Source organism: Centropristis striata, chromosome 13, assembly GCF_030273125.1.
Source record: "Centropristis striata isolate RG_2023a ecotype Rhode Island chromosome 13, C.striata_1.0, whole genome shotgun sequence".
Classification (NCBI taxonomy): Eukaryota; Metazoa; Chordata; class Actinopteri; order Perciformes; family Serranidae; genus Centropristis; species Centropristis striata.
The window spans coordinates 5,521,699-5,544,568 of record NC_081529.1 but is presented as its reverse complement, the minus strand read 5'-3'; the positions used below and the strand labels follow the sequence as shown (position 1 = coordinate 5,544,568).

Below are 22,870 nucleotides of genomic sequence, written 5' to 3'. Positions count from 1 at the left end.
ACTGACAGTATAGTGTAGCCTAGGGTTATGAGTTGTACACAGAGGCTCCGTAGTCTGGACCAAGATAGCAAACTTTATTACTCCTTTTAACCTTAACAAAGGAAAGGCAGCACCACTCGTTCCATTCTTACCTTTCCCAATACAAGTCCTAGACATACCAGGACAAATTCACTCAGAGCATTACGCTAAAAGGAAACTTGATGAAATAGCTTACAGTAGCTTAGGCTATATAACAACTTACATCAGAGTGACTGCTAAATGCTGCTCTGGGTCAATAGGATCCCAGAAGTTGGTCTCCTGCCTGCGCAAATCTATTCAAACCCTTCATTCACCAGGTGTTACACGCGTCGCAAATTCGCATTGTTGTTGGTATGAATAGTTTTGATGCAAAAATATTGACAGAAGATTTTTTAGCATTTTTGGTGTTGTTTATTCATCAAGTCCCCGGTGTGTAAGAGCCTTAAATAACTCGGCCAGAGTGTCAAAAATCATCTGGAAGCTGACATCAAAGCAGCAAACCAAATCATGGAACATCTGGAAACATCCTGCAAAGTAGTGCGAAGATATTTCTGACGTTATTTAAACTGAGAAAAGTGTATCACCTTTGACCACACCTAGTCAAAGCACTAGTCAAGCACTTAGTCAAAAACACTAAATACTGCTTTTACTTCTTATTCTAGCCTCCATCTGTGTCACCTCATGCAAATGACAGGTGAGCCGTCAACAAAGAAAGTGTACGCTACCCAAAAGACTTGGTGAGTTTCTTGGTGCCGACGGGTTTGTCGCTGTGTTGCAGCTCGTAGAAAACCCTCTGCAGCGCCAGGGGGACGCTCTTGGACGAGTCATCTCCCTCTGTGGGCATCATGTACACCGCCTGGGAAGAGAGTCGGGAGGATTCACACCAGCATTAGTTATGGATAACACTGAGGTGGAGGTTACTAATCATCACTGTTTTGTGAAACTTGAAAAGGATGTTTGAGGTGATTTAGAAATGGTGTCATCGTCATGTCGTTTGTCCAGCAGAGCACTGGTCAAATAAAATGTTCTTTCCTCTGTAACCTAAAAATGACTGAAAAGCAACAGCGAACAGGACTACTTCTCTAAACATAATGGTGTAGTCGACAATGCTCTACATGTTTTGCACAATGTATATTTTTTTATAATGTTTTATAAAAAATGTTATTTGTTTAAGAGAGAAGCCATCTGAGTATGTTTGAAAAAATCGGTGCACAATCCACATAAAAAAGGTCTATTATTATTCAAAACATTATTTTATAATCTAACATATCGATAATCAGTTAATTTTCCCTTTTAGAAACGCTATCCGTCTCAGAAACCCCAATTACAATATGCTGTAAAAACTCCAATTAAGATGTATATTACAAATGTGCTGCTGAATATACAGTGCTTGTTAAAAGAATGCTGATAAAACTTGACAAAAAATTGGCATATCCATGTTTTAATTGGAATATGGCCCAATTTTATATCCAAACGAAATATAAATAATAAAAAAAATAATATTCAAAATAATGTTGTGGATGACAATGTAGTCAATGAAGCTGAAGGGGACTATTAATATACAAAATAGATAGTCATATGAATAGTAAAGGCAGCAGCAGAAGTATATGCCGCATAAGTTGATAGTTTCAGTAAATATTTCAATATTAAGTCTATTTTTGAGGACAAAGAATCATACACAAATCCCCATGCATTTTTCCTCTGCATGGTACAGCATTGCATGGCTCTACTCAACCCGACTCAACTTTCTGGGTTATCCATGAGCACAAGTTGTGTGGTCGCTAGATTTGTTTGGTAACACTTTAGTTGGGGCTCCAAGAAAGCTGAGCCAACACTAGAAGGTGGAGTTAAAACAATGCAAAAAGAATCAGCACTAATGCGACACAGGACATCCTGCATAAGCCTGGGAATTTTAAATAGCCAAGTAACTGTCAAAAGCAGCAGCGATATTTTAAAATCCAATTCAACCCCAAAAATGGTAGCCTGCAGAACTCTGCCCCCCACTATGTCCAGTACACTTGTTGATAAAGTGCACAACTGGCTGATAAAAGGATCCAGCTAGTATCACATTGAGGATGATGTCATGGCAGTTTCATGTGGCATCACTATGGCGATCGGATGAAAATCCCCACCTACTGGTTGGAGGGCGTTCTCTCCACAAGGGAAAATTAAATAGCAAGAAGGAGCTGATGCCAAAGGTGAGTTGAGTGGAGCGAACTGTGCGGTGGAAATGCGACTAAACACTAAAGAGACTCTCTGGTGCACATTTACACATGTCAATGTACTAAACTAACATGTCAAATACACTATGCACCTCAAACAAAGAACATCTGAGGCACACTAAGATAAAATCATACCCGTCGTAGCTGGTTGGTGAAGAAGAGCGTCTGTAGCAGGCTGTTCATGTAGCAGGTAGCTCCCTGGTTCTTTAGACCAACATAGCCTGTGTGTTTCTTTGAGTCCCACCTGGAGGCAGACACAAAGTTGATGTTATTGTTAGAATTCACAACAGTAAGAAATCCACAAGAAAAGCCAACCCAGAGATGATTAAGAGCCACATACGCCACTCCGTGTGGGGCATCTGCCTGGACGTAGACTTCAAATGTGACTTTGTCATCATCGATGAAGCCCCTCTCTGGGTCAGTCACATCCTGAAACACAACACCAACAATACAGTTCACATCGATAGGAATGCGCAGAAGTACAAACATTTACTTACATTTGTAGCTGCACTTATGCTTAAGAAATACAAAAAGACACTAAGCAAATGGCATTATGCTGTAAAAAAAAAAAAAAATAGCAGCTCTACCTGCACTGCCTCACTATCCACAAAAACAAATAAATGAATAGTGTGGTTTTATCTCCTGTCTGTCTACTCTTCGACAAAAAAGCCAAATCTCTGGCTATTGACACTAATCTGCCATAAATTCCTTTGTCAGTCTGTACTTACGCTCCAGGACATGAAGTTGGAGAAGCCCCAGTCATTCTCTTTGTGGAAGAACAGGTGACTGATCCTGCGGCTGAAAGACTTCTCGTCGTCTTTGTAGTTGATGATCTTTAGCATGGCCTGTGCGTGGCATGACCATGACCTGAAACAACACAACCCAGAAATCATTTAAGGATCTCTTAACACTGTGCGGCTGGATATTTTACCATTTTTAATAGACAACGGTACTTCCTTGAATAAATAAATTCTGGCGTAGTAATACACATCCCATGATGTTCAGATTTTTGATACAGATCTGAAGCTAGTTGTTTAACACATTCTGTTATTTAGGAGTGGAGGTTGTCTAGTTCAGATTCAGTTCAGGTTCCTGGGAAACTGTAAAGTTGATCCTGGCTTTTAAATGCAGTCTAATTAATGACGCCATATCTAGAAACTTCACAGTCAGACAATTTTGGACACATTCAGCAAAGCAGATAGTAGGCAATACATTTAAACCATAAAGATATAATATTCCTCAAATAGAAGACCATTTTAATAAACGGTGCCCTTGATTTATTGCACCTTTAATGTAGCGAAACACTGTACGGATTAGGAGATTAGCTAGTGTACAAACTCTTTTTTTCCTCTTATAATAGCACTTCCCTGTCTACAGCAAGAGTAGATCTTCCATTCCAGCACATGAATGTGTTGCTTAAGATGAATTCTTATGGCGTGTGCAACAACTTTAGCTTTATTTAAATAAAAAATACAAATACAAAAACATATCATACACTTTCTTGTAAGTATAACAATTACAAGGATTTAGTACTTAAATCCATCTGTTCTATGATCAACAACCCAATATTGAAAAGTGAAAGTATCAGTACATCTCGTCGGCTTTAAGATACTCTTATTTGGCAATTCCCACTTTATATATATTATTATTTTTAAGAAATGTAATTTAATTAAACAAATACAAATAGTTAAATGTAATGAACGGTCAGGAAGAGCTCAGTAATAAAACAAGTATAATCACTTTGTGACAAAAAGCAAATATCACGTTGATGTCCAATGAATTGAAACAATATTTTATCATGTGGAAGGATTCACCCCATTGATTAAAACACCTTCATTATTCCCAGTGCAGCCAAGCATTTTGGCAATCTGATTATAAACACAGATCATCTGTGTGTCATCAAGCTAGGACATCTGTAAGGTCCAACAATTTTGAGTTTCTTTGCCAGAAGTACTTTGCAAAGACAAAAGACTGCTACAAAAAACCTTTAAAAAATTACTGAAATCTACCAAATTGGGGACAAATGCAACTGCATTTTACTGAATATTTCTTAGAGTAGAGTAAGATCAATTAAAATGAAAAGAATGTGTCAGCTGTGTAAACTACAAGAACAAGAGGCTAACGGCAATTTTGAAGAAGATCCAGGGTCCCATGGTGAAGATAATAGTTATACTGGTGCTTCACGAGTTGCAGCAAACAGAAAGACTGTTAAAAAAAACTAATATTACATCTTGGTTCGTGTTTGCCAGAAGGCATGTGGGAAGAAGAAGGTTTGATGGTCTGATGAGACCAAAGTTGAGCTCGCTGCTATGTTTGATACGATCCAAACACCACGCAAGGAAAAACACAATGCCAACCATGAAGCACAGTGGTGGCAGCCTCACGTTGTGAGGATGCTTAACAGGCCCTGGTAGGCCTTTGCAGCTCGAAAATTAATTCTATCAATTTGCCGATATTTTTTTAACTGAATCACATCAACTGTTACTCACGTTTATAAAACAGGAGTGGGCAAATGTGGGGAGGCAGCAATTTATACATTATATAAACATATTTTTGCAGTACATGTCCTAAGTTAATAGTAGTCTGTCAAACTTTGACTTCAAGTTTCTTACAAAGAAGCAAAACAGGTGAGTGGGCCCATGGTTAGTCAGAATTTAAAGATACTTTTAATAAATCAGAACAAATTAGATACGTCTGAACTGATTTGAGCACCCGTTTTGTGAAAGGTGGCCTCTAGAAAAAGGATTTTTAACTGGAAACAGCTCATTTAATGGTATATGTATGTGTACCAGGACCAAAGGTTTTAGGCGTGTGTCTGTGTGTCCCCCGCATCCCTCGTTCCACCCAGACACCTACGTGGAGTCTGATTCTGCGTTACACTGCAGGAAGAAGCCCACGCTCTTCTGGTGTGGCCGGTCGGGATAGAAGCGCGGCATCACCATTATCTTCCATGGAAGGTTCCGGACAAAGCAGGACGGGCTGAGCACGGACTCGCTCAGGCGGCTGAAGCGTTCTACCACAAAGCGGAAAGTCGCCTCTGACCGCCAACTGGTGTCTGTGGAAAGATGGAGGGAGACGGGAAAAAAAGAGGGCAGGTTAGATGAATGGAGTGAACGCGTTTGCTCTCGGTTTCACAGACAAGATGCAACTGATCGGTGGATACAACCAAATGTTCGACGAAAAAATTCACAGGCAATCACACTGTAGGATGATCCAACTACTTGAATCCCATAAACCACTGGCAGGTTTTATTGGCATGCTTTCTTTGAAAAATTGCCAAACTTACACAATTCATCATCACCGGAAACTGTATAAACATAAATCATTACATTTCGGATGATCCTTGAATGAAAATGAATGAAATTAATTGTATAAACAGATTCATTCTCAAGGTTTTGTGAACTAAATTATCATTAAGACATTTAACTAGTGTGATACTTTTTTTTTTTTTTAAATGATAAATGGCATTCCAACTGTGTAAAGCTGCACAAAAGACACTTTTTTGAGTTCTTCATTCTTCAATCCATGGATATGTTGTTTCCATCAAGGTGCAAGACTTGTTTATTGCAGTGGAAAAACAAGCCACAGTGAGTAAAATGTGGCTGGAGGAAACAAAAAACACCTCGAAACGGCATGGGGTAAAGAGGGGTAAACCTGGATCCTTAGTTATTCATTAGTTGCACAGTACAAGCTTTGACACAAGCAAAAGTTCCATGTGTTTGTTTGTGTAAGTGCACATTATCCTTACCATCCTCCATGTCCTCCTCTGTGTTGTTGTGTCCATCTGCCATGGCCACGTTACCATTGATCACTGGGTTGGCTGGGATTCTTGGAGGGTCATCTGTATCCCCGGCTGTACAAAGATAGAAACCATATGATAAGACTGTATGTTTTCAGCATAGATAGCAGGATAGAAACCTTCTTTCAAATGGAGAAAGCTAGTTGAAGACAATGCTCTGCCAACTACATGAACTCAGCAGGTTTAAAAAAAAACAAGGGGTCAGATTCTACCAAGATCAATATAATATATTTGTATGCAATTTCATCCATGATTACCAGTCATTATCAAGAAAATCCAATATAGTTTGCATTGTCACTACTGTTGGACCATTTCGTTTCTAGAAAATGTGAAAGTAGAGATCAGTACAACTCACATTTTGTAATTGTGATAATAATACTTTTGCTATTTTTTTTTTAATCCTTTAGTTGTTTACACGATAAGATGACTGAGGGGAGATGGGTTAAAGTCTTAAAAAAGCTTAAATTGCTGGGTTTCTGTATATATGTGCACCCTTAAAAGAGCAGAATAGATTTAATTACCCTAATCATTTAGCGGATAAAACAGCATCAAACAGCAAGTTCTACAACTACTGTCTTCATCTTTATCTCCTGCATCTCCACACAGTGATTCTTCCTCTCCCCTTTCATATATTTCAGTGGGAAAACCTTGCTGAGACAGCATGACAAGTCTTCTTTCCCAATCTGTGTGTCAGAGTGAGGGCAACAGATAGAGAATGTGTGTGTGCGTGACAAAGACCATGGGACATTACAGTAGGCTGGGTAATTATGGACACAATGCAGGATTAGACTGCAAGTCATCACTCAAACAAAAACACACGCGCACAGAGGACAACAATTATCCCAGCCGAATAATGAGACGGCTCGATGCACAGTCTCATCTATCAAAACACAGCTATGACAGACACAGAGCTCGGAGTAGACTTCAAGGAGTGAATGAAATCTGCCTGCATCCTGTGATGATGACAATGATGCAACAGAAGCCAGACTAGAGAGTAACAACAGCACTGATATGAGCAGTCGGGCATATGTTGCCAAATGTGTTGATGTGCCGGTCTGTCTCTTACACTGTATTTCATGTGTATCTGTGATCCGAGTCTTCCTCCAAGCTGACAGACGCAATGGTGTCAGTTGTATGTGCGTCTCCAGGTAACGTTGCTGACCGAGTCCTCGAGAAGACTGACCTCGTTTCCTCAAGTGGATTACACCTTGCTAATGGGGTCTGTCAGTCAACTCTGGGACAACTTCTCATCCCGTCCTCTGTGTCAGTCTATCCTAAATCATATGGGAAGTACATCCTAGTGGATCAGTCACTGAAATCTACCCAAGCTGGTGCTAGATGTACTTCCAATAAAGTATTTCATAGTGAACAAAAAGGCCACAAAAGATTAATGTAGGATGATGTACTGTCACTCAAACTAAGCAGGTGTCTGGGAAGGGAAAATCACAAGCATCTCAACTATCTGATTTATTATTTATACATATATTTCCAAGTCGCAGCACCGTAATTGATCTAAATACCAGCTATGGTTGCACTCCCACTGTAACAGTTAATAAAAAGCACATACCATCATTATATTTTAAGTTAGAAGGGTCAATAAAATATCCTAATTTTTCCAGATTTTTCAAAGTCCACAGTCTCTGGACTGAAAACAACAAATAAAAGTCATCATCATCAAGACAGATTTTCCCCTCTGAGACAACTGTATTCTGGGGAAACAAAAAAACAACTCCAGATGTGCATTTAACCTACAGCAACAAGGTTATAACAGCTCAGCTATTTCTGTCACATTTGCTTGGTAGTATCAGAAAAATGCTGTTTGATGTGTTAGACCACACTAAATTATGTTTCTCTACTGCCTGAATGTTGACCAATGCAGCTATGAAACATGCCTAAATAATTTCATGGAGCAGAAATAATATCAGAGTGAAGCCTTGAATTTTAAGCAGTTATTTACTAGCATCTTAGTTATTCTTGTCCTTCTAGACAAATTGAGTTTTATGAAAAATAGCCAGTTTGTGAAATATTTTTTCTCTGCAGATTGCCAACATGATTAGAGAGTCATCACAGGCATCAACACTCGATAGCTTGTGTGGCAGCAGCCGTCAGGCCCCCTAGTAAGATTGCTTTGACAAAACAAATAAAATTACTGTGATATGCAGAGCAGATGATGGATTTATCCCACTGCTATAGGGAGCCTCACCCTAAAGAAAATGAAGTATGTGTTGCTATAAAGCTGTCAGAAAAAGTGAGGAGATTATTTTGTCAACTTGTTTTCACTGTCCTTGTAAGGCTGCAGTGCACTGGGAGAGAATCCAACAAGGGTGAACCAGCAACTGAGGGGTGAGGATGTCTAATGGGTGCACCTGCTACTAGTGAGGCAGTAAGTGTTAAAAAAGAACGATTAAAATATGTAAATGACACCTGGGGCTGTTTCTACTTGCTTATTTATGAACTTCAACAAGATAAGCTCCATGTCGTGTGCAGGTGAATAGCAAGCAATGTGCGCGAACAGATAATAAAATCACTGGGACCAAATGACGCAGTGATGCTGATGGCTCTCTCTAGCCTCCACTCTGGCCAAAGTTGACATTAATAAAAACTTTATAAAATGGTGGTGGTTGGTTGTTTCTTGTGTAAAACGCTTACTAAACGGTAACATAGGTGGCCCTGACTACAAAGCTGACTAACAAAAACACAGATCATTAAAAATGGCGAGCTCCACGCCGTTTGGTCGTCCATACAATGAAGCAGCAGATCCCCGCGCTGCCTCTGTGGGCCTGGCTTACCGCAGCGGAGACTACCGTCACTGGCCAGCACTGACACATAACACACTGTCAGCATAGAAACTAACAAATAACTAACGCAAACTGCAATTTACATTGATTCTGCCAGAATGTCATAAGCTCTCCTGACATGATCAAACTAGTTTTATACGGCTCAATTCAGCAAATCACGATCGACGCATCTGCGTTAGCGTTAGCTTCCTAGCTATCTAGCAACCACTAGCCACATATTCATCTACAGGCCGTTATTAGCCAACATTAGCTGGAATCACAAGTATCGGCTAACAAGCTAGAATCAATGTCAGACAATAAAAACTGAATGTATGGTAAAACTGCACCGGAGAAATGAGAAAAAAATCTAGATAAGGTGGGGAAAATTCAAGGCCTAACGCTCGAGCAACAGCAGAACTGAACGTTGCAAAATACAAGGCACCATTTTGGAACGCCACACACCCCCTCCTGAGTGTTAGCCGGTCGGCTAACTAGCATGCTAGCCAGCGAATGAACGTAAAGAAGTGGGCCTTGGAGCTAATTGACTAGCTTAAAATTAGCTGTCTCGCTAGCAATTCACATTGCGTTTCACCAGCTTAACGAGCACAGATCAATAAAAACAGATACCCGGCGCTGTCCGCATTCACAGTATTTACAAGACATTTACCAGTCAAATGTACAGATTCTGCATTTTAGAGGCCAAAGTGACATATTTTACCTTGTAGTTAACCGACAGGCCCGCATTTAATGTAGAGCCATCAGTCGCGGTGCTAACACACTATCTTTACAAAGGCTGCTGTAGAGTTAATGTCCAACGGTTATTAACGGGTTATAGCTTCATGCTAGCAGCAAGAAAAGCAAAGCTAACGGTTATTATGTTAACGTGATGGCTAACTTTGACGAGGTGCCGATAACTGTCAAAATGAAGCCAAAGCCGCTGTGAAGTCAAAGTAGATTAATTTACCTGCTGATGTTCCTCATTAACGGGGACTAACTGCCACACTGTTTACAAACAGTTACCGTCAGGTGAAACCAGCGGGCCTGGTGTTACAGGACGTGTGATTATAACCTGCGATGATTTGGCAAACTGCACCTGATAACTTGTTACAGCAACCTGGACAGTTTATTAGAAATACAGACGCCGACACGAATGAATGATTTGTGTGGCTAATATACAGCATCTCATCTGGGTTATCTAGTTAAAGGAATATTACATGTGTACGGAGAGAAACTGAAGCTCCGCTCGCTTATAACGCTAAATGAGGTCAGCTCCACACTAGTATGCTGCAACGGACGCACAATCAGCAGAAACGCAGCCGGCTATCCTCGCTAGCTTCGGGCCTTCATGTTTACTGTAAAGTTGAGCTCAGCTTGCACAAATAAAACCTCATGCATTTCTCATGCATCTGTTAATTTATGACAAAATATGTTGTTGAGCATGGGTTCAGACTTCCTGGGACCATAACTCACCTTCCATCTCCATGTCCTCTGGCTCGCTGAGCTGCTGCTCGCCGGCTTTCTGCTGCTGCTGCTGCTGCTGCTGCGTGTGGTGATGGTGGTGGTTCATGTTGGCAGCTGTTGTTGTTGTGATCCGGAGCTCCCTGCTATCTCTGGTACCCTCGACCTTGTCCAGGGTCGGCTCGGCGGGGAACCGGGCTCTGGGCTGCTGGTGAGGTGTGGTAGGATGCGGAGGTGGGGTGGACAGGTCGAGCCTCGGCGGCCGGGCCTGCTCTGTCGCGACCTCGGCCTTGTCCGCTGTCAGCGCCGGGGAGTGAGGAGGGGAGGTCGGCGGGGGAGCGGGTAGAGAAACGCGGACGTATTTGCTCGCTATTCGCCCAATCTCGGCGCCTTTGGTGGGTGCGAGTCGCTGGTTGACGGCGGGTGGGGGGTGGGATGGATGGTCCGGGGCTCCGAGGAGGGAGGCCCGCTGAAATGAGCTAAATCAATCCGGCTTTACCCCGGGAAATGTGGGGCAAGAAGACAACGCACAGCACGACCTGCACCTTGAGGAACAAATAGCCTGTTTATATGTAGCGGTAAGCTCCCTGACACTAGGCAGCCGACTGGTGATATAAGTACAACAACAATGAAAACAAAGGTTCATTTGCTATACACACATTCAACAACTTTGTCTGCGATATCCCCAGTCCGTGTGCTCCTCCGATTGTCCCTCGTCTGGGGAAGAGCGGAGGAAAAAGCTATCCATTCAAACCAGTTTCCAACACGGAATAACACTAGTGTTGATCTGGAAGTTAGCGGAGACGGCCCGACATAAACCAGTTCCCCCAAACCGGCCCTAACACGATACACGACAAAACGCGGCACTTGTTTGCATTTCTAGCTAACCTCTTGTTGTCAGGAATGTGCCCGGTCATAGATCGCTAGCCTGAGCTGTGTGGCTCAAAAACCCGCTCCTCCCCTGGTCTGTGATGTGTTGAGTCTGAGGTAAATCTCAAAATGGCGGTCGCGCTCTTCTCTGAAATGTCACATCCGCATGGAGATCCAAACACTGGCCCATCCCCGGCCAGGTTCACATCACAGACTGTATAAATGGTTCACATCCATGCTAAATCATATGGATGAGGCGTGCGTATCGGGTACAAGGGGAATACAATTTTATTACAAATAAATAGTTATTAGATGGATGGAAATTAAAGGAATGGCAATACATGGCTATAAATGCACTGGGGCCCCAATCACTGATTTACATAGACTTGAACGGGACAAATTGTCTGAATGTGGAAACAAACTAATGTAGCCTAATAAAAGAAGCACACACCTTTACTCAATTAATGACATTTGTAAGACGTTATATATTTTCTCCAGAAAATTGTTTTAAAAAAATATAATAATAAAAATATAAATAATTAGTTAACATTGTTGAAACACTAGCTATGCCGGCAAAGTAAAATTAAATTACATTTTTGCATGCAAAATATGAGCAATTATGTGTCCTATGAATAAAACTAACAGTATAGTGCCTGCAGCATACATCACCTATTATACTGAATAATAGTAATGATAGTAATGGGCCCCAATCACTGATTTACATAGACTTGAACGGGACAAATTGTCTGAATGTGGAAACAAACTAATGTAGCCTAATAAAAGAAGTACACACCTTTACTCAATTAATGACATTTGTAAGACGTTATACATTTTCTCCAGAAAATTGTTTTTAAAAAATATAATGATAAAAATATAAATAATTAGTTAACATTGTTGAAAAACTAGCTATGCCGGCAAAGTAAAATTAAATTACATTTTTGCATGCAAAATATGAGCAATTATGTGTCCTATGAATGAAACTAACAGTATAGTGCCTGCAGCATATATCACCTATTATACTGAATAATAGTAATTGGCAGGAGGCAGGGGCCTTTTTTCAAGTGTAGAGTTTAAGAAAACATGAATGCTGGATTTTTTTTAATACTATGCAGTAGCCTATATTTACATTGTGATACAGCATTGTAATAGGCATACTTGTAATTTTGTTTTGTTTTTTACATTAGGGGACCTGCACCAATTACTGCCCTGTGGCATCTATCCATCTATAGTTTGTTTTGTTTTTTAGCCTTAATATGTCTGATTCACTTAAGAAGAAGAAGAGAAGAAGATTACTTTATTAATCCCACAATGGGGAAATTCAACCTCTGCATTTAACCCATCCTTTTTTTTTTTACACACAAGTGAACACACCATGCAAGGAGCAGTGGGCAGCACATTACTGCGCACTTACTAAGTTTACTTTTATTTTCTTGCTTAATTATTTACACATGTATCTAATGTATATAATTTTATTTAATATAAATGTAATGCAGCCTGATTCCATGATGCTCTTTAAGTTTCCACAGGCCTGCTAACACTATTGCCTCTGTAGTGTGTAGCAGGGCCTCTTTTGCTGCAAATCCTGTACTGTAGCCTACTAAAGGTTTAACTAAAATAGGGTAATGACAATATGCCATATTTGGACTTACAAAGCTATATATATACAAATTGAATCAGCCACATTCAAATAACTTAATTACCAAAAATATCCTTCAGCCTTTTTCTTAAATGACCATTGAAAGACTTGCAAATATTAGTAAAGAATATATAAGTTAATTAAGAACACATCACATTGGAAATAGATCCACTTTAATTTGGTGGAAATGCACAATGTATATATTTATTTTAAATAAATTACTTACAGACATAAAGAGCTTTACATTAAAAATGCAATAAAATCTGTCAAGCAAAACTGTAAATTAATCTAGCCATAGTAGTGGAATCAAAGGATAAAAACAAAACAAAAATCAAACAAATGAATGTAATAAAACCCAGGCCTACAATACAGTCGCTTTACTTACTGGCACCAACAAGTAACAAGTCATATATCCTTAGTTATAACTATTATGAGCGTCCATTTATAAATGATCCCTTTACCAGGGCAGTGATCATTATTTCAGGGGTCCATATCTGCAGTGTTGAAACAAACCCGGTTGAAATCAGACCGTGGTTCCTGTAGCAGACAAGGCTTCAGATTTTGAGTAAATGGCACCATTCAGTGGATACAAAAAGTACTACACCAAGACTCGGCATTCGATACCATCTTCTTCCTTTTTTGTAATAATAAAAAATAATAATAATAATTTTCTGTTTGAGTTACCATTCATTATTAAAGCATTTAATAGATAAATATGGCTGAATTATTATGAGAGAGTCATGTATGGAAAGTGTTTATGTCGGTTAATGAATTAATGTTTTAGGCTGGTTTTGGTGCTGTCGAAATATAAAAGTTTTTTTTAAATATTTTTTTTACCCTGTATGTTGTTAATTAATACAAAAGATAAATAAATAACCTCACAGTAATGTAGTGATAAACGTTATTTATAAGCGCATTTCAAAACATATTATATTATATTATATTATATTATATTATATTATATTATATTATATTATATTATATTATATTACATTATATTATATTATATTATTAAAACAGACCGGTATAAGACAAAACTTGCACTCTCTCGCAAGCTTTAGTAATGGGGAATTTTCAGTGTGGTTCTTTTGTGTCAATACTATGACGGAAGTGTCGGCGAACCAATCAAGTTTTGAGCACAGCCCTCGAGCCCACCCTGCAGTGTTCATGCCACCAATCATATTTGACAGTTGGTAAAATGGGCGGGACTGAGCGCATAACATGATAGTCTGCGTTGTATATATCTCGACGTCGGCGACTAGGAAAAATAGTTAGCTAAGCTTATCTTCACAGATGGCAGTACGGGTAGACAGTAACGCTATATTGTAATGCGAAATATTAAAAAGCTAGCAGTATTCATGAATTTACTCACGTAATTCTTCATACAGTGTCAAGATATCCATCTTTTAACACATTAAAGGCGCATTTTACTCGAGTTTTGGTGCATTAAATGGAGGAGAAGAAGGAAGACGGAGACTCGGAGATACAGGAACACGGACCCGAGCACTGGTTCTCAAAATGGGAGCGGCAGTGTTTGGCCGAAGCGGAGCAACGGGAGCCGAGCGAGGAGGAGGCCGACAACGACCAGGAGAAACTGTGGCATCTTTTCCAGAACTCAGCCACTGCGGTGGCACAGTTATACAAAGGTTCAACCCGGAGCTTTCTGTTAGCCTGTTGGTTTAGCTGTACACTGCCAGTATGTAGCATGTAGCAGCCCGGCTACTCACCCAGCGGTGCCGGGGACTAACGGGAGAAGCTAACTAGCTAGCTAGCTCGTTAGCCAGTACTCAGTAACGTTTACAGCTGATTTTGCAATGCCACATTTAGCTAGCGGTGTTAGCCGGTGACAAAAAAATAGTTGTGAACTCAAATCCAGGGATGTCCACTTGGTTCGACTGTGGAAAAAACATCTCTAGTTTGGCTGACCGTATTAAAGTGGCTTAAGTTAACACGAACACCTTCGTCAATAGGATGGCTTGTTGACACCAAGTTAGACAGCCGCGGGGAGCTAACGTAACGTTAGCCAGGCTAGTTACAAAATGGCGATGGTAACAACAATCGTAGCTACGCGACATTGCCAGATGACAGTCTGTGGTATACTGTCAGTGTTACCGTCTGTTATAGCGGACGCGATCAGCTGTTAAAATGTGCTTCAAAGATATAAAGCTAACAGCACAGCAACGTCCACTTGCTATTAAACGCCCAGTTTGCTGCTGAGTGAGCAGTTTGTTTAGCAACGCATAGCTTAGCGTTATAATCACAAAATGGCGAGGATAGTGTTGGTTCGCTGTGGAAATATAGGTTTGTCTACAATATGCTGCGCCTGTGGTGCTCTTAGACAGAATACATTTATGTCCATATTGACAGAGCTCGACTTATTAAGGCCATCCATGTTTGACATGTATGTTTGACTTGGCGTTGCAACTTTACTGCTGAGAGGGCAGTTAAGTTTGTGTGTCGGTGCTTTCTTGCTAAACAAGCTGCTGCCAAGCTGGCCATCTAGCGCTGGCTGACAGTTATTTTTATGCCAAACCATGTCCCTGCAATTGTAGATGCAAGACAAAATGGCGAATGAAAATGATCTTCACTCTTACCCTGTAATCACCAAGCAGCTGGGCCTTTCAGATGTTTTGTTGACCTTTTGTTGTCACATTAATCAAGAGTGCTTTATTTTTAAATTGTAGCCACATTATGTATAGATACCAAACATATTTCCCCTTTTCTCCCACAGATAGAGTATGCCATCAGCAGGGGCTGTCATTGTGGGTGCCATTTCAGAACTCTGCAACAGCAGTCACCAACCTCTACAAAGGTATCTAACCACATCTCTCTCTCTCTCCATACATGATTTATTGATCTGCCAGTTACTACACCTGCTGTTGTGGTGCTTCCTTTCATCAATATAGACTGTTGCTGGCTGTCATTGTACATGTAAATGTAGACATGGTTTTATTGACCGGCTCACCCGACAAGTGGTAAACAGACCGGTCATTATCACTCTTATCAGCTCCATATTGATTTGTCTGTTAGAGGGCTTGTAGGTTTTTCTATGTCACTGAAAGTCATGCTCACTGTAAGGTGAAAGACAAAACAATGCATTTTAAAACTTGTCTGTGACAATGTCAGGAAATCACCAGTGAGGCGAGGTGGTTTGTTGTAGGAAGAATGAGATTGTACTGGACTTGACTCCTAATGTGGTAGATTCCTCCCCAAAACTGGGCAGAGGATAACCTGCTATAGTAGTAATAGCAAGTAGTGGGTAGTTGTAGTAGTTTTTTTTATGTTTCCACAATACATACAGAACAAAAGTGTGTATATATTATAACCCATGATACTAATATTTCTTAAGGTTTCTGAAATGGGACCAAAACATTGTCATTGGTCATTTTTAGATGACTTTGAAATGTACAATAATCAACAATGATAGATGGATAGACTTTGTTGTCCGCCTTAGTGGAAATTTGTCTCTGGCATCTCCCAGTACAGCAAGACTACACAAGATATTAGACTTAACTCAACACAGCAATAGACATAAAACTTGACAGTGTACATCAGTGCAATTAATCAATTAGCAGCAAGGTTAAATAAGCAATACATCCATTGACCTTATTGTGTCTGAAATGTCTTTTACCATCCCAGAGAGTGTGGAGGCCCATCAAAGAAGCTTTGATCGGGGCATCCAGATAGGCCATCAACGCCGTAATAAGGTGGGTCTTTTTTAGGAATTTCAATTCTCTATTTGGACAAATTGTGCTATTATGCCTCCCTGTTGTGTTTGTTGAAAAAATGCATTAGTGATTGTTTATGACTGATGGATGGATTACTTTTCTTTCGGATTGCAGGACATGCTGGCCTGGGTGAAAAAGCGCCGGAGAACCATTCGTAGGGAGGATCTTATAAGCTTTCTGTGTGGCAAAGCACCACCACACAGGAGTAGCAGGGCCAACCCCCGGCTGGCCATGTTGGCCCCAAGCCGGGCTAATTCACCAGCGGAGACTGGCTCATCTGTGGAAGCAGACCTCCAGCCCTTCAGGGAGGCCATAGCACTGCATGGTGAGTTAAATGCAAGCCTGGCTCACAGTCGCACACCAGTTGTCATCTAGACACCTAATCAGATACGTGATTTACAACTCGGGGCATTTACATTGTTTGTGTAGTAAATCACTGGTATCTGTGTTTGTGTTCACACACCAGATTCCACAAATGTAATAGGTTTAAGGTTTGACTATTTGCTATCGGTCGGCTATGAGATAAGATTCATTTTAAATTGTTGGTGTTGTTTATATATAATCTGGCTCATTTACAGAAGATTATTGTGTTGAAGCATTGAATTATACAAAGTTAAGTTTGTGTGAGAGAGCATGCTTGTCCTTCAGTCATCGCACTCTGCCACATGTGGCTCAGAGATAAGGACATGTTGTGCAGGGTTGGGTGTGCAAGTATTGGCCAATGGAGAAAGAGGGCCTCACCTTCTTTGCCCCTCCTATGTGTGAGTGTGTGAGAGAAACACCTGACCAAGTCAAAGGACAAGTAGTTTGTTATTGTTTGTCATTTTTTAATATGCAGATGCAACTGTTTTTCATTAATGTTTGTTTGTGGTTAAGTTGCAGCACGTTGGCATTTCTGGTGTGTCAGAACTTTATCTGGAGGTCCCCACATTTTAAAGGGTAGCTGAGGTTAGAGTGGATGATGTTAGGCATTTAGCGGTTTAGGTTACAGAAACACAAGTTCGCTCTGTGTCATGAGTTTTCAGTGTGTCTCCTTTCTCAGTTAACACATATCTTTTGCATTTCACCACGGGTGTTTGTGTGTTGGGACGGGCAAAATCATTTCGATTGACTTGTAAAAATTGCATTTTACATTTCTGTGGACTGCACCATTGACTCTGTGGTAGGACACATGGACTTTGTATTTCTACCAAAAGAGTAGAACAAAACCAGTTGTGTATTTTAATAACATTACCACTGTAAGGCTTTTATCTTTTGAATTAAAAATGAGAAATCTGCATTATGAATGCAGTCCTGCACTTGACCATTTAAACAGCATTTTAATTCTTACTGTTGGGAGACAAATGTTTTCTTGATTTGTTGCCCATGTTCTAAATTTAAAGCTACTGTTGCAAACAGAAATGTTTTCCTTGTTGTTTGTACAGCTTAAGTTTAAGTGATGGCCTGTGTGTATGTGAGATGACAATGTCATTCTAAGGAAGTTTGAACCTGACTCCTGTTCTCCTAAAGTCCAAAATGGAGACAGAAACACACACTGAAATAACATCCAGAGCGAGCGACTTTGACAAATGCAGTTCTGTCAAAGAGCTGTTTACTTGCTGTGTCCTTCCTCATCACAAGTTAGCATCTTATGTAGGTACACAAAGTTTAATGATGCCCTTTACATGTTCAATTTAGGTCTGAGATATACTTACAAACTTTCACAGACTATGCATTGCCAATGCAAAATATATTTCTTCACAAATATCCTCTCTGGGAAGATGCACATACATTCTTTTTAGCCGTGCGTTTTGTTATCACTTGAGTCTTCTTTTTTTTTTCTCTATTGTATAAATCATTACTGACCACATGTGACATTAAGACACAGAACATCCAAATCCTAATGAAATAATGGTACAAAACAAGCATGACTCTAATTGTTGAATGTATCAGCGTGGGAGCCAAACAATGATTTAATGTATTTTGGTAGGCTAATTTAAGATAATGCCTCAACAGAAAACTTTGATCATGCAGTTGTCATTTGGGGTCAAACAAATATGATGACTATTGGATTGATGCACCAATAATGTGCTTGCTTGGTTGTTAATCACTGACATGATGGGATGCCCTTTTTTTTTTTTTTTTAAACAAAACAAAAAACATAACGGGTAGCTTGTCTCTTTGGAAAGTCAAATGATTGCACCTGCTGCGAAACTTAATGTTCAGATTTTTTTTTTTTTTTAAACACATGTTGCTTGGACTTTTACACAGTGTCTTTCTTATCTGTCTTATTTCTTTAACTGATGCCCTTCATCTGTTGCTACTCTCTCCTGTCTCCTCCTCCCACAGGTCTGAGTGGAGCCATGGCGAGTATCAGCGTGCGATCCGGTGCTCCAGGGTCTCCCACACACGTGAGTGGGAGCAGCAGTAACGGAGGCGGCGCTGGTGTAGGTGGTTCTTCTGGCTCGGGGCCGGTGTGTCGCAGCAGGCGTAATGGGCTCCAAGACGTCGACCTGAACACTTTCATCTCAGAAGAGATGGCACTGCATCTGGACTCTACAGGCTCCGCCTCCGCCGGAGGAGGAGGAACCAGGAAACGAAACTCCACCCAGTGTAGTGATGTCATCACGGACTCCCCTACACACAAACGCAACAGGATGATCTGATCTGATCTGCTGCCTGCCTGTGTGTGAGGGGGTGGGGGGAGCCTTCGAAGCCAAGGCTAAGAGAAGAGGAGAGGGGAGGGGGTGGATGGACTTATGTGGGACAGATGCACAGATGGACAGACGGACATTCGAATGCCTGGCTGTGCAAAAGAAACCCGGGCTGAAAATGAAAACAGGGATTGAAGGTCTTAGTTTGATCTATTCACATGTTGAATGAATTCTATTCCTTGTCTCCTTTCTCAACGCTATTACTACAAATCACTGATCTGCAATCAGAACTTTTACTGAGCGCGTGTGTGACTGGGAGGTCGGAACAACGTCACACACTCCTCAGGCATCGCTGCCCCGGAAAGGAGACAACGAAGGAAGTCAGCAGCTCATTCTGGGACGCAGACCGTTCTCAAAGGGGTGAACAATGCACTGTGCTGCTTGACAAGTAAAAGCCACTTGATCCTTGACACATTTGTGCCCTTCCCTCCCTTAACCTCACTCATCCTCACCCACCACCTTAATAAGGAAGTGAGGGCCATGATCAAATCGTCTCACTCAGTGAACCGAGTTGCTCGCCAAAACGTTGGATCCAACTCTGTCAGAGACTCAACCTCTGCGTCAAACAAAACAACCCAGCTGTTCTTTCTGTTACTTCATCATTGCAGCTCTCTGTTGCCTGTCAGTGGTGGAGCTAAATCAACCCCGTAGGAGGACATCTGCTTCATCTGCCGCTCGTTACATTTCTCTGGCTACTAAGTCGCTGGCATGTAACTTTATGCTCCGCTTCAACAGTGGCTTGATTTTGTTCAGCCCGTTTTTTTCGGTTTTAGTTCAACTACCAGTGTTAAAATTCTAGGTATGTCGCCACTGTTTGCAGCAGTAATAGCCAAGTTAATTTTTCTCCACCATGTTTTTTTTGTTGTTATCGAGGATTATGGAAAGGAAGTTTTTTTTTTTTCTTTGTGTATACAGCTTGTCAGACAACCTGTTTGCTGACTGAAACGCCCCCTCTCCCCCTTTACCCTAGTCTTATTACGAAAGCAGCTGCTGTTTTATGTGATCTTGTGATTTATTCTGATGAGTTGCAATAAGGATTTTTGCACTTAGCTTTCACCTCTAACTCATGCAAAACAAATCGGCTCTTCCATTGTATCCCAGTTGTAGCCTCGTCCAGCCCTTAACATGACCGCTCACGGTCAGTCTTCACATTAGTTACCAGTTGCTGCTTAGAATAAGTAAATACTTGGAGCCCTCACGCGCACTTCTGGTTCCAACAAGTGTTCAAAAATATTTGATCAAGTTGTGGAGCGTTTCTGCGTGTGCATTCAAAGACCCCCCGAGTCCTTCCCTGCCTGACAAATTATTTCGGAAGATAATCGGTGCTGTAATGAAAGCAGAAATCACAGAAATGTTTACAAAGGTAGCGTTTCTCAGCAGACCCACCACGCACGCCAACCTGTGCACACAAGGCAGCCGATCGTTTGTCTACAGAGTTGGACTGTGTGTTGGGACACCGTCTGCTTTTTGTAAAAGGGGTGTGTGCATTAATGAGACGCTGATGAGTTTGATTTTACTTGGTACAGGATGATGCAACTCGGGGCTTGTTTCCTTCTTGAAATGGACATTGCCTTCCATTTTTCTGGAACAGATTGGAGTAGGAGACGCTGATCTCACATGAGTCAGAAATTTGGTATATTAAGCAGTTGATAAAGTATTATGAACTGTTACTTTACTGATTTTTTTTTTTAGAGTCTCAATGATATATTATTGAATTGAAGCTTGTTTGTGGGCGCAATAAACTCCATTGTTGGAATATGCTTTCATTTAGCATAGTAAGCTAACAAAGTGTAAATTATTAGAAAAATCTTGAGTTGTCTAGTTATCAAAGCAATTATTAAAATATGTCCAGTGATGCCCTGCCATAATAGTTATCCAATATGTTGTCAGTAAGACCCACTGTAGCTGACTTGTGAGATGTCAATGTTTCCTGCTCCTTTTCCTCCTTTTTGTTCACCCCCCTTCACCTTTATGACCTGGAAATTGGGGTTTTCTTTAGTTGTATAAAGCATGCCAGTTTTTAACTTCTGTTACATTTCGGTCACAGATTTCATTTTTATTTGTTTTTATTTTTGCATTATTAGTTGGCTTTTATATTCATACTTGATTGCTGGCCTGTCAGTGAAAGAAAAGAACCAGCCTGAGAGTTGTTGCTTCTGTCAAAATGAAGACTTCCATGTTTTAGGAGTTTGTGAAACCACTGAATTAGACTGAGGAAAATGACATATTGAAAAAGTGAGATTTGATTTGCTTAGAGGGCCTCTGATTACTGTGAAGGAGGGTCAACAAATAATTTAAATCTAAAATGCAAACAGTGTTTTCTTGGAAGCTCTGGGTAGCATCAGCGAGCACAGGTCGAGTGAATAATGTAACATAGGAAGGATCCATGTTTCTTGAATAGCACGTTGGTCCTTAAAGTCCCATTCACAGACAGTTTTAGAGCCCGTGACCCTGCAGAGTACTCATGGCAGATGGTGTTGGACCTGACAGCCTGTCCACACGCTCTTCATTAAATCAGAGGAATGCATTTTGAATATTTCTGTTGTTTTTCTTCCTCCAGGCACTTGACTCACTGTTTTGTGTCTAACACTCCACATTGGCATTAGTAGCATTCTTGACTGAAACCAAATGGCGCGTGTTGTTACAAATTAGTAGTTATAACCTCCCAGTGTTTCTGTTGCATGACAACATGTCAGTTAAAGGGAAGATGTGAAGTGTCTGCTGACAGGAAAAATAAACTCAAATTCACACTATGAAAGGATAGTTTTTTTTTTAGTTTTTATTTATTTTTTTTTCCAAAAGCTCAACTAAAGAGTTGGCTACGAGCAGGATTGTGCCGTCTTTTTTAATCCCACTGTTCAACCTGCAGCGTCAACCCCCATTGATTAGCCTGGTTATAATAGAGGGGGGCACTTTGTGTTTTTCTTTTCTTCCCCTGAGCCAGTCGCCGGCCTTCATCCACATTGTTTCAAAAGGCTGACTCATGCCACGTGTCTCTGGAGCCAACACTATTATCAGCTGTTTCTTGATACTTATTTGTTTAAAAAGTAATAAATGGCTAATCTATATACTTAACATTTAATTGTTGGTATGATATATGTGGTTCACATTGTAAAAGAAATAAAACCATTGAGTTGCAATTGGTTGGACTATGTTTCTTTAAAAAAAAAAAGTTGTTTTTTTTTGTCGGGTTTTTTGGGGTTGCTTTTCAAATCTGGATTTACATCATGTTTTCTTTAACATCTCTTAAACTTTTGGAAAAGAAGTAGGGCAAGTCACATTTCCTTAAGTTATCAGCTGACTGTAAATAAACAACTAAGCAAACATTTTCAGGCAAAATATGGTAGCTTGTTTTTCTTTTTCATTCCTCACTGTTGCAAATATATTTTGTTTTGAACTTGCACCACAGGTTCCCCCTATAGACATGATTAGTCTGGTTTTATTTCACAGACTTGAGACATGCAAATTAGGAGCAGCGAGCTGGTACCGAATAATTTGCCAGTTTTTTTATTTATTTATTCTATTGTTTGTCTAGGGAGGGCTAGAGGCTGAAAATGTACATATTTCATAAGCGATGATGCAAAAGCAAGAAAGACCAAACTGGTTTGTTCGGAGTTAGAGGGACATTCACTGCTAAAAAAAATATGAGTTATGTATTTTAAATATTGT

The 22,870-nt window shown here is 40.4% G+C and overlaps 2 protein-coding genes across 5 annotated transcripts in view; one reads left to right on the top strand and one right to left on the bottom strand.

The window, feature by feature from the left end:
- Window positions 1–11,243, bottom strand: part of usp7 (ubiquitin specific peptidase 7 (herpes virus-associated)) — a 33,716-nt gene extending 22,473 nt beyond the window's left edge. For 2 of the 4 annotated variants that reach the window (XM_059347832.1, XM_059347833.1), the window contains exons 1-7: window positions 10,287–11,243; window positions 5,989–6,093; window positions 5,097–5,295; window positions 2,969–3,107; window positions 2,581–2,669; window positions 2,376–2,484; window positions 744–874 (exon numbers count right to left, since the gene is read on the bottom strand). In XM_059347832.1, coding sequence (XP_059203815.1) covers window positions 744–874; window positions 2,376–2,484; window positions 2,581–2,669; window positions 2,969–3,107; window positions 5,097–5,295; window positions 5,989–6,093; window positions 10,287–10,383 — 869 coding nt within the window. In that variant the 5' untranslated portion in view covers window positions 10,384–11,243. Of the gene's footprint in view, window positions 1–743; window positions 875–2,375; window positions 2,485–2,580; window positions 2,670–2,968; window positions 3,108–5,096; window positions 5,296–5,988; window positions 6,094–7,105; window positions 7,349–9,534; window positions 9,738–10,286 lie in introns of those variants that run through there. The other 2 variants (XM_059347835.1, XM_059347834.1) reach the window with 2 other exon arrangements.
- Window positions 11,244–13,778: 2,535 nt separating this feature from the next.
- Window positions 13,779–22,341, top strand: hapstr1a (HUWE1 associated protein modifying stress responses a). The gene is made up of 5 exons (XM_059347859.1): window positions 13,779–14,426; window positions 15,512–15,592; window positions 16,420–16,487; window positions 16,623–16,833; window positions 18,837–22,341. The coding sequence occupies exons 1-5, from the start codon at window positions 14,231–14,233 to the stop codon at window positions 19,151–19,153; spliced, it is 873 nt and encodes a 290-aa protein (XP_059203842.1). The 5' UTR covers window positions 13,779–14,230; the 3' UTR covers window positions 19,154–22,341.
- Window positions 22,342–22,870: the final 529 nt, after the last annotated feature.

Coding starts and splice junctions, on each gene's coding strand:
- hapstr1a (XM_059347859.1), top strand. CDS start 14,231: ATGGAGGAGAAGAAGGAAGACGGAGACTCGGAGATACAGGAACACGGA. Junction 15,593..16,419: donor AGTCACCAACCTCTACAAAG/GTATCTAACCAC, acceptor TTACCATCCCAG/AGAGTGTGGAGGCCCATCAA. Junction 16,834..18,836: donor GGAGGCCATAGCACTGCATG/GTGAGTTAAATG, acceptor CTCCTCCCACAG/GTCTGAGTGGAGCCATGGCG.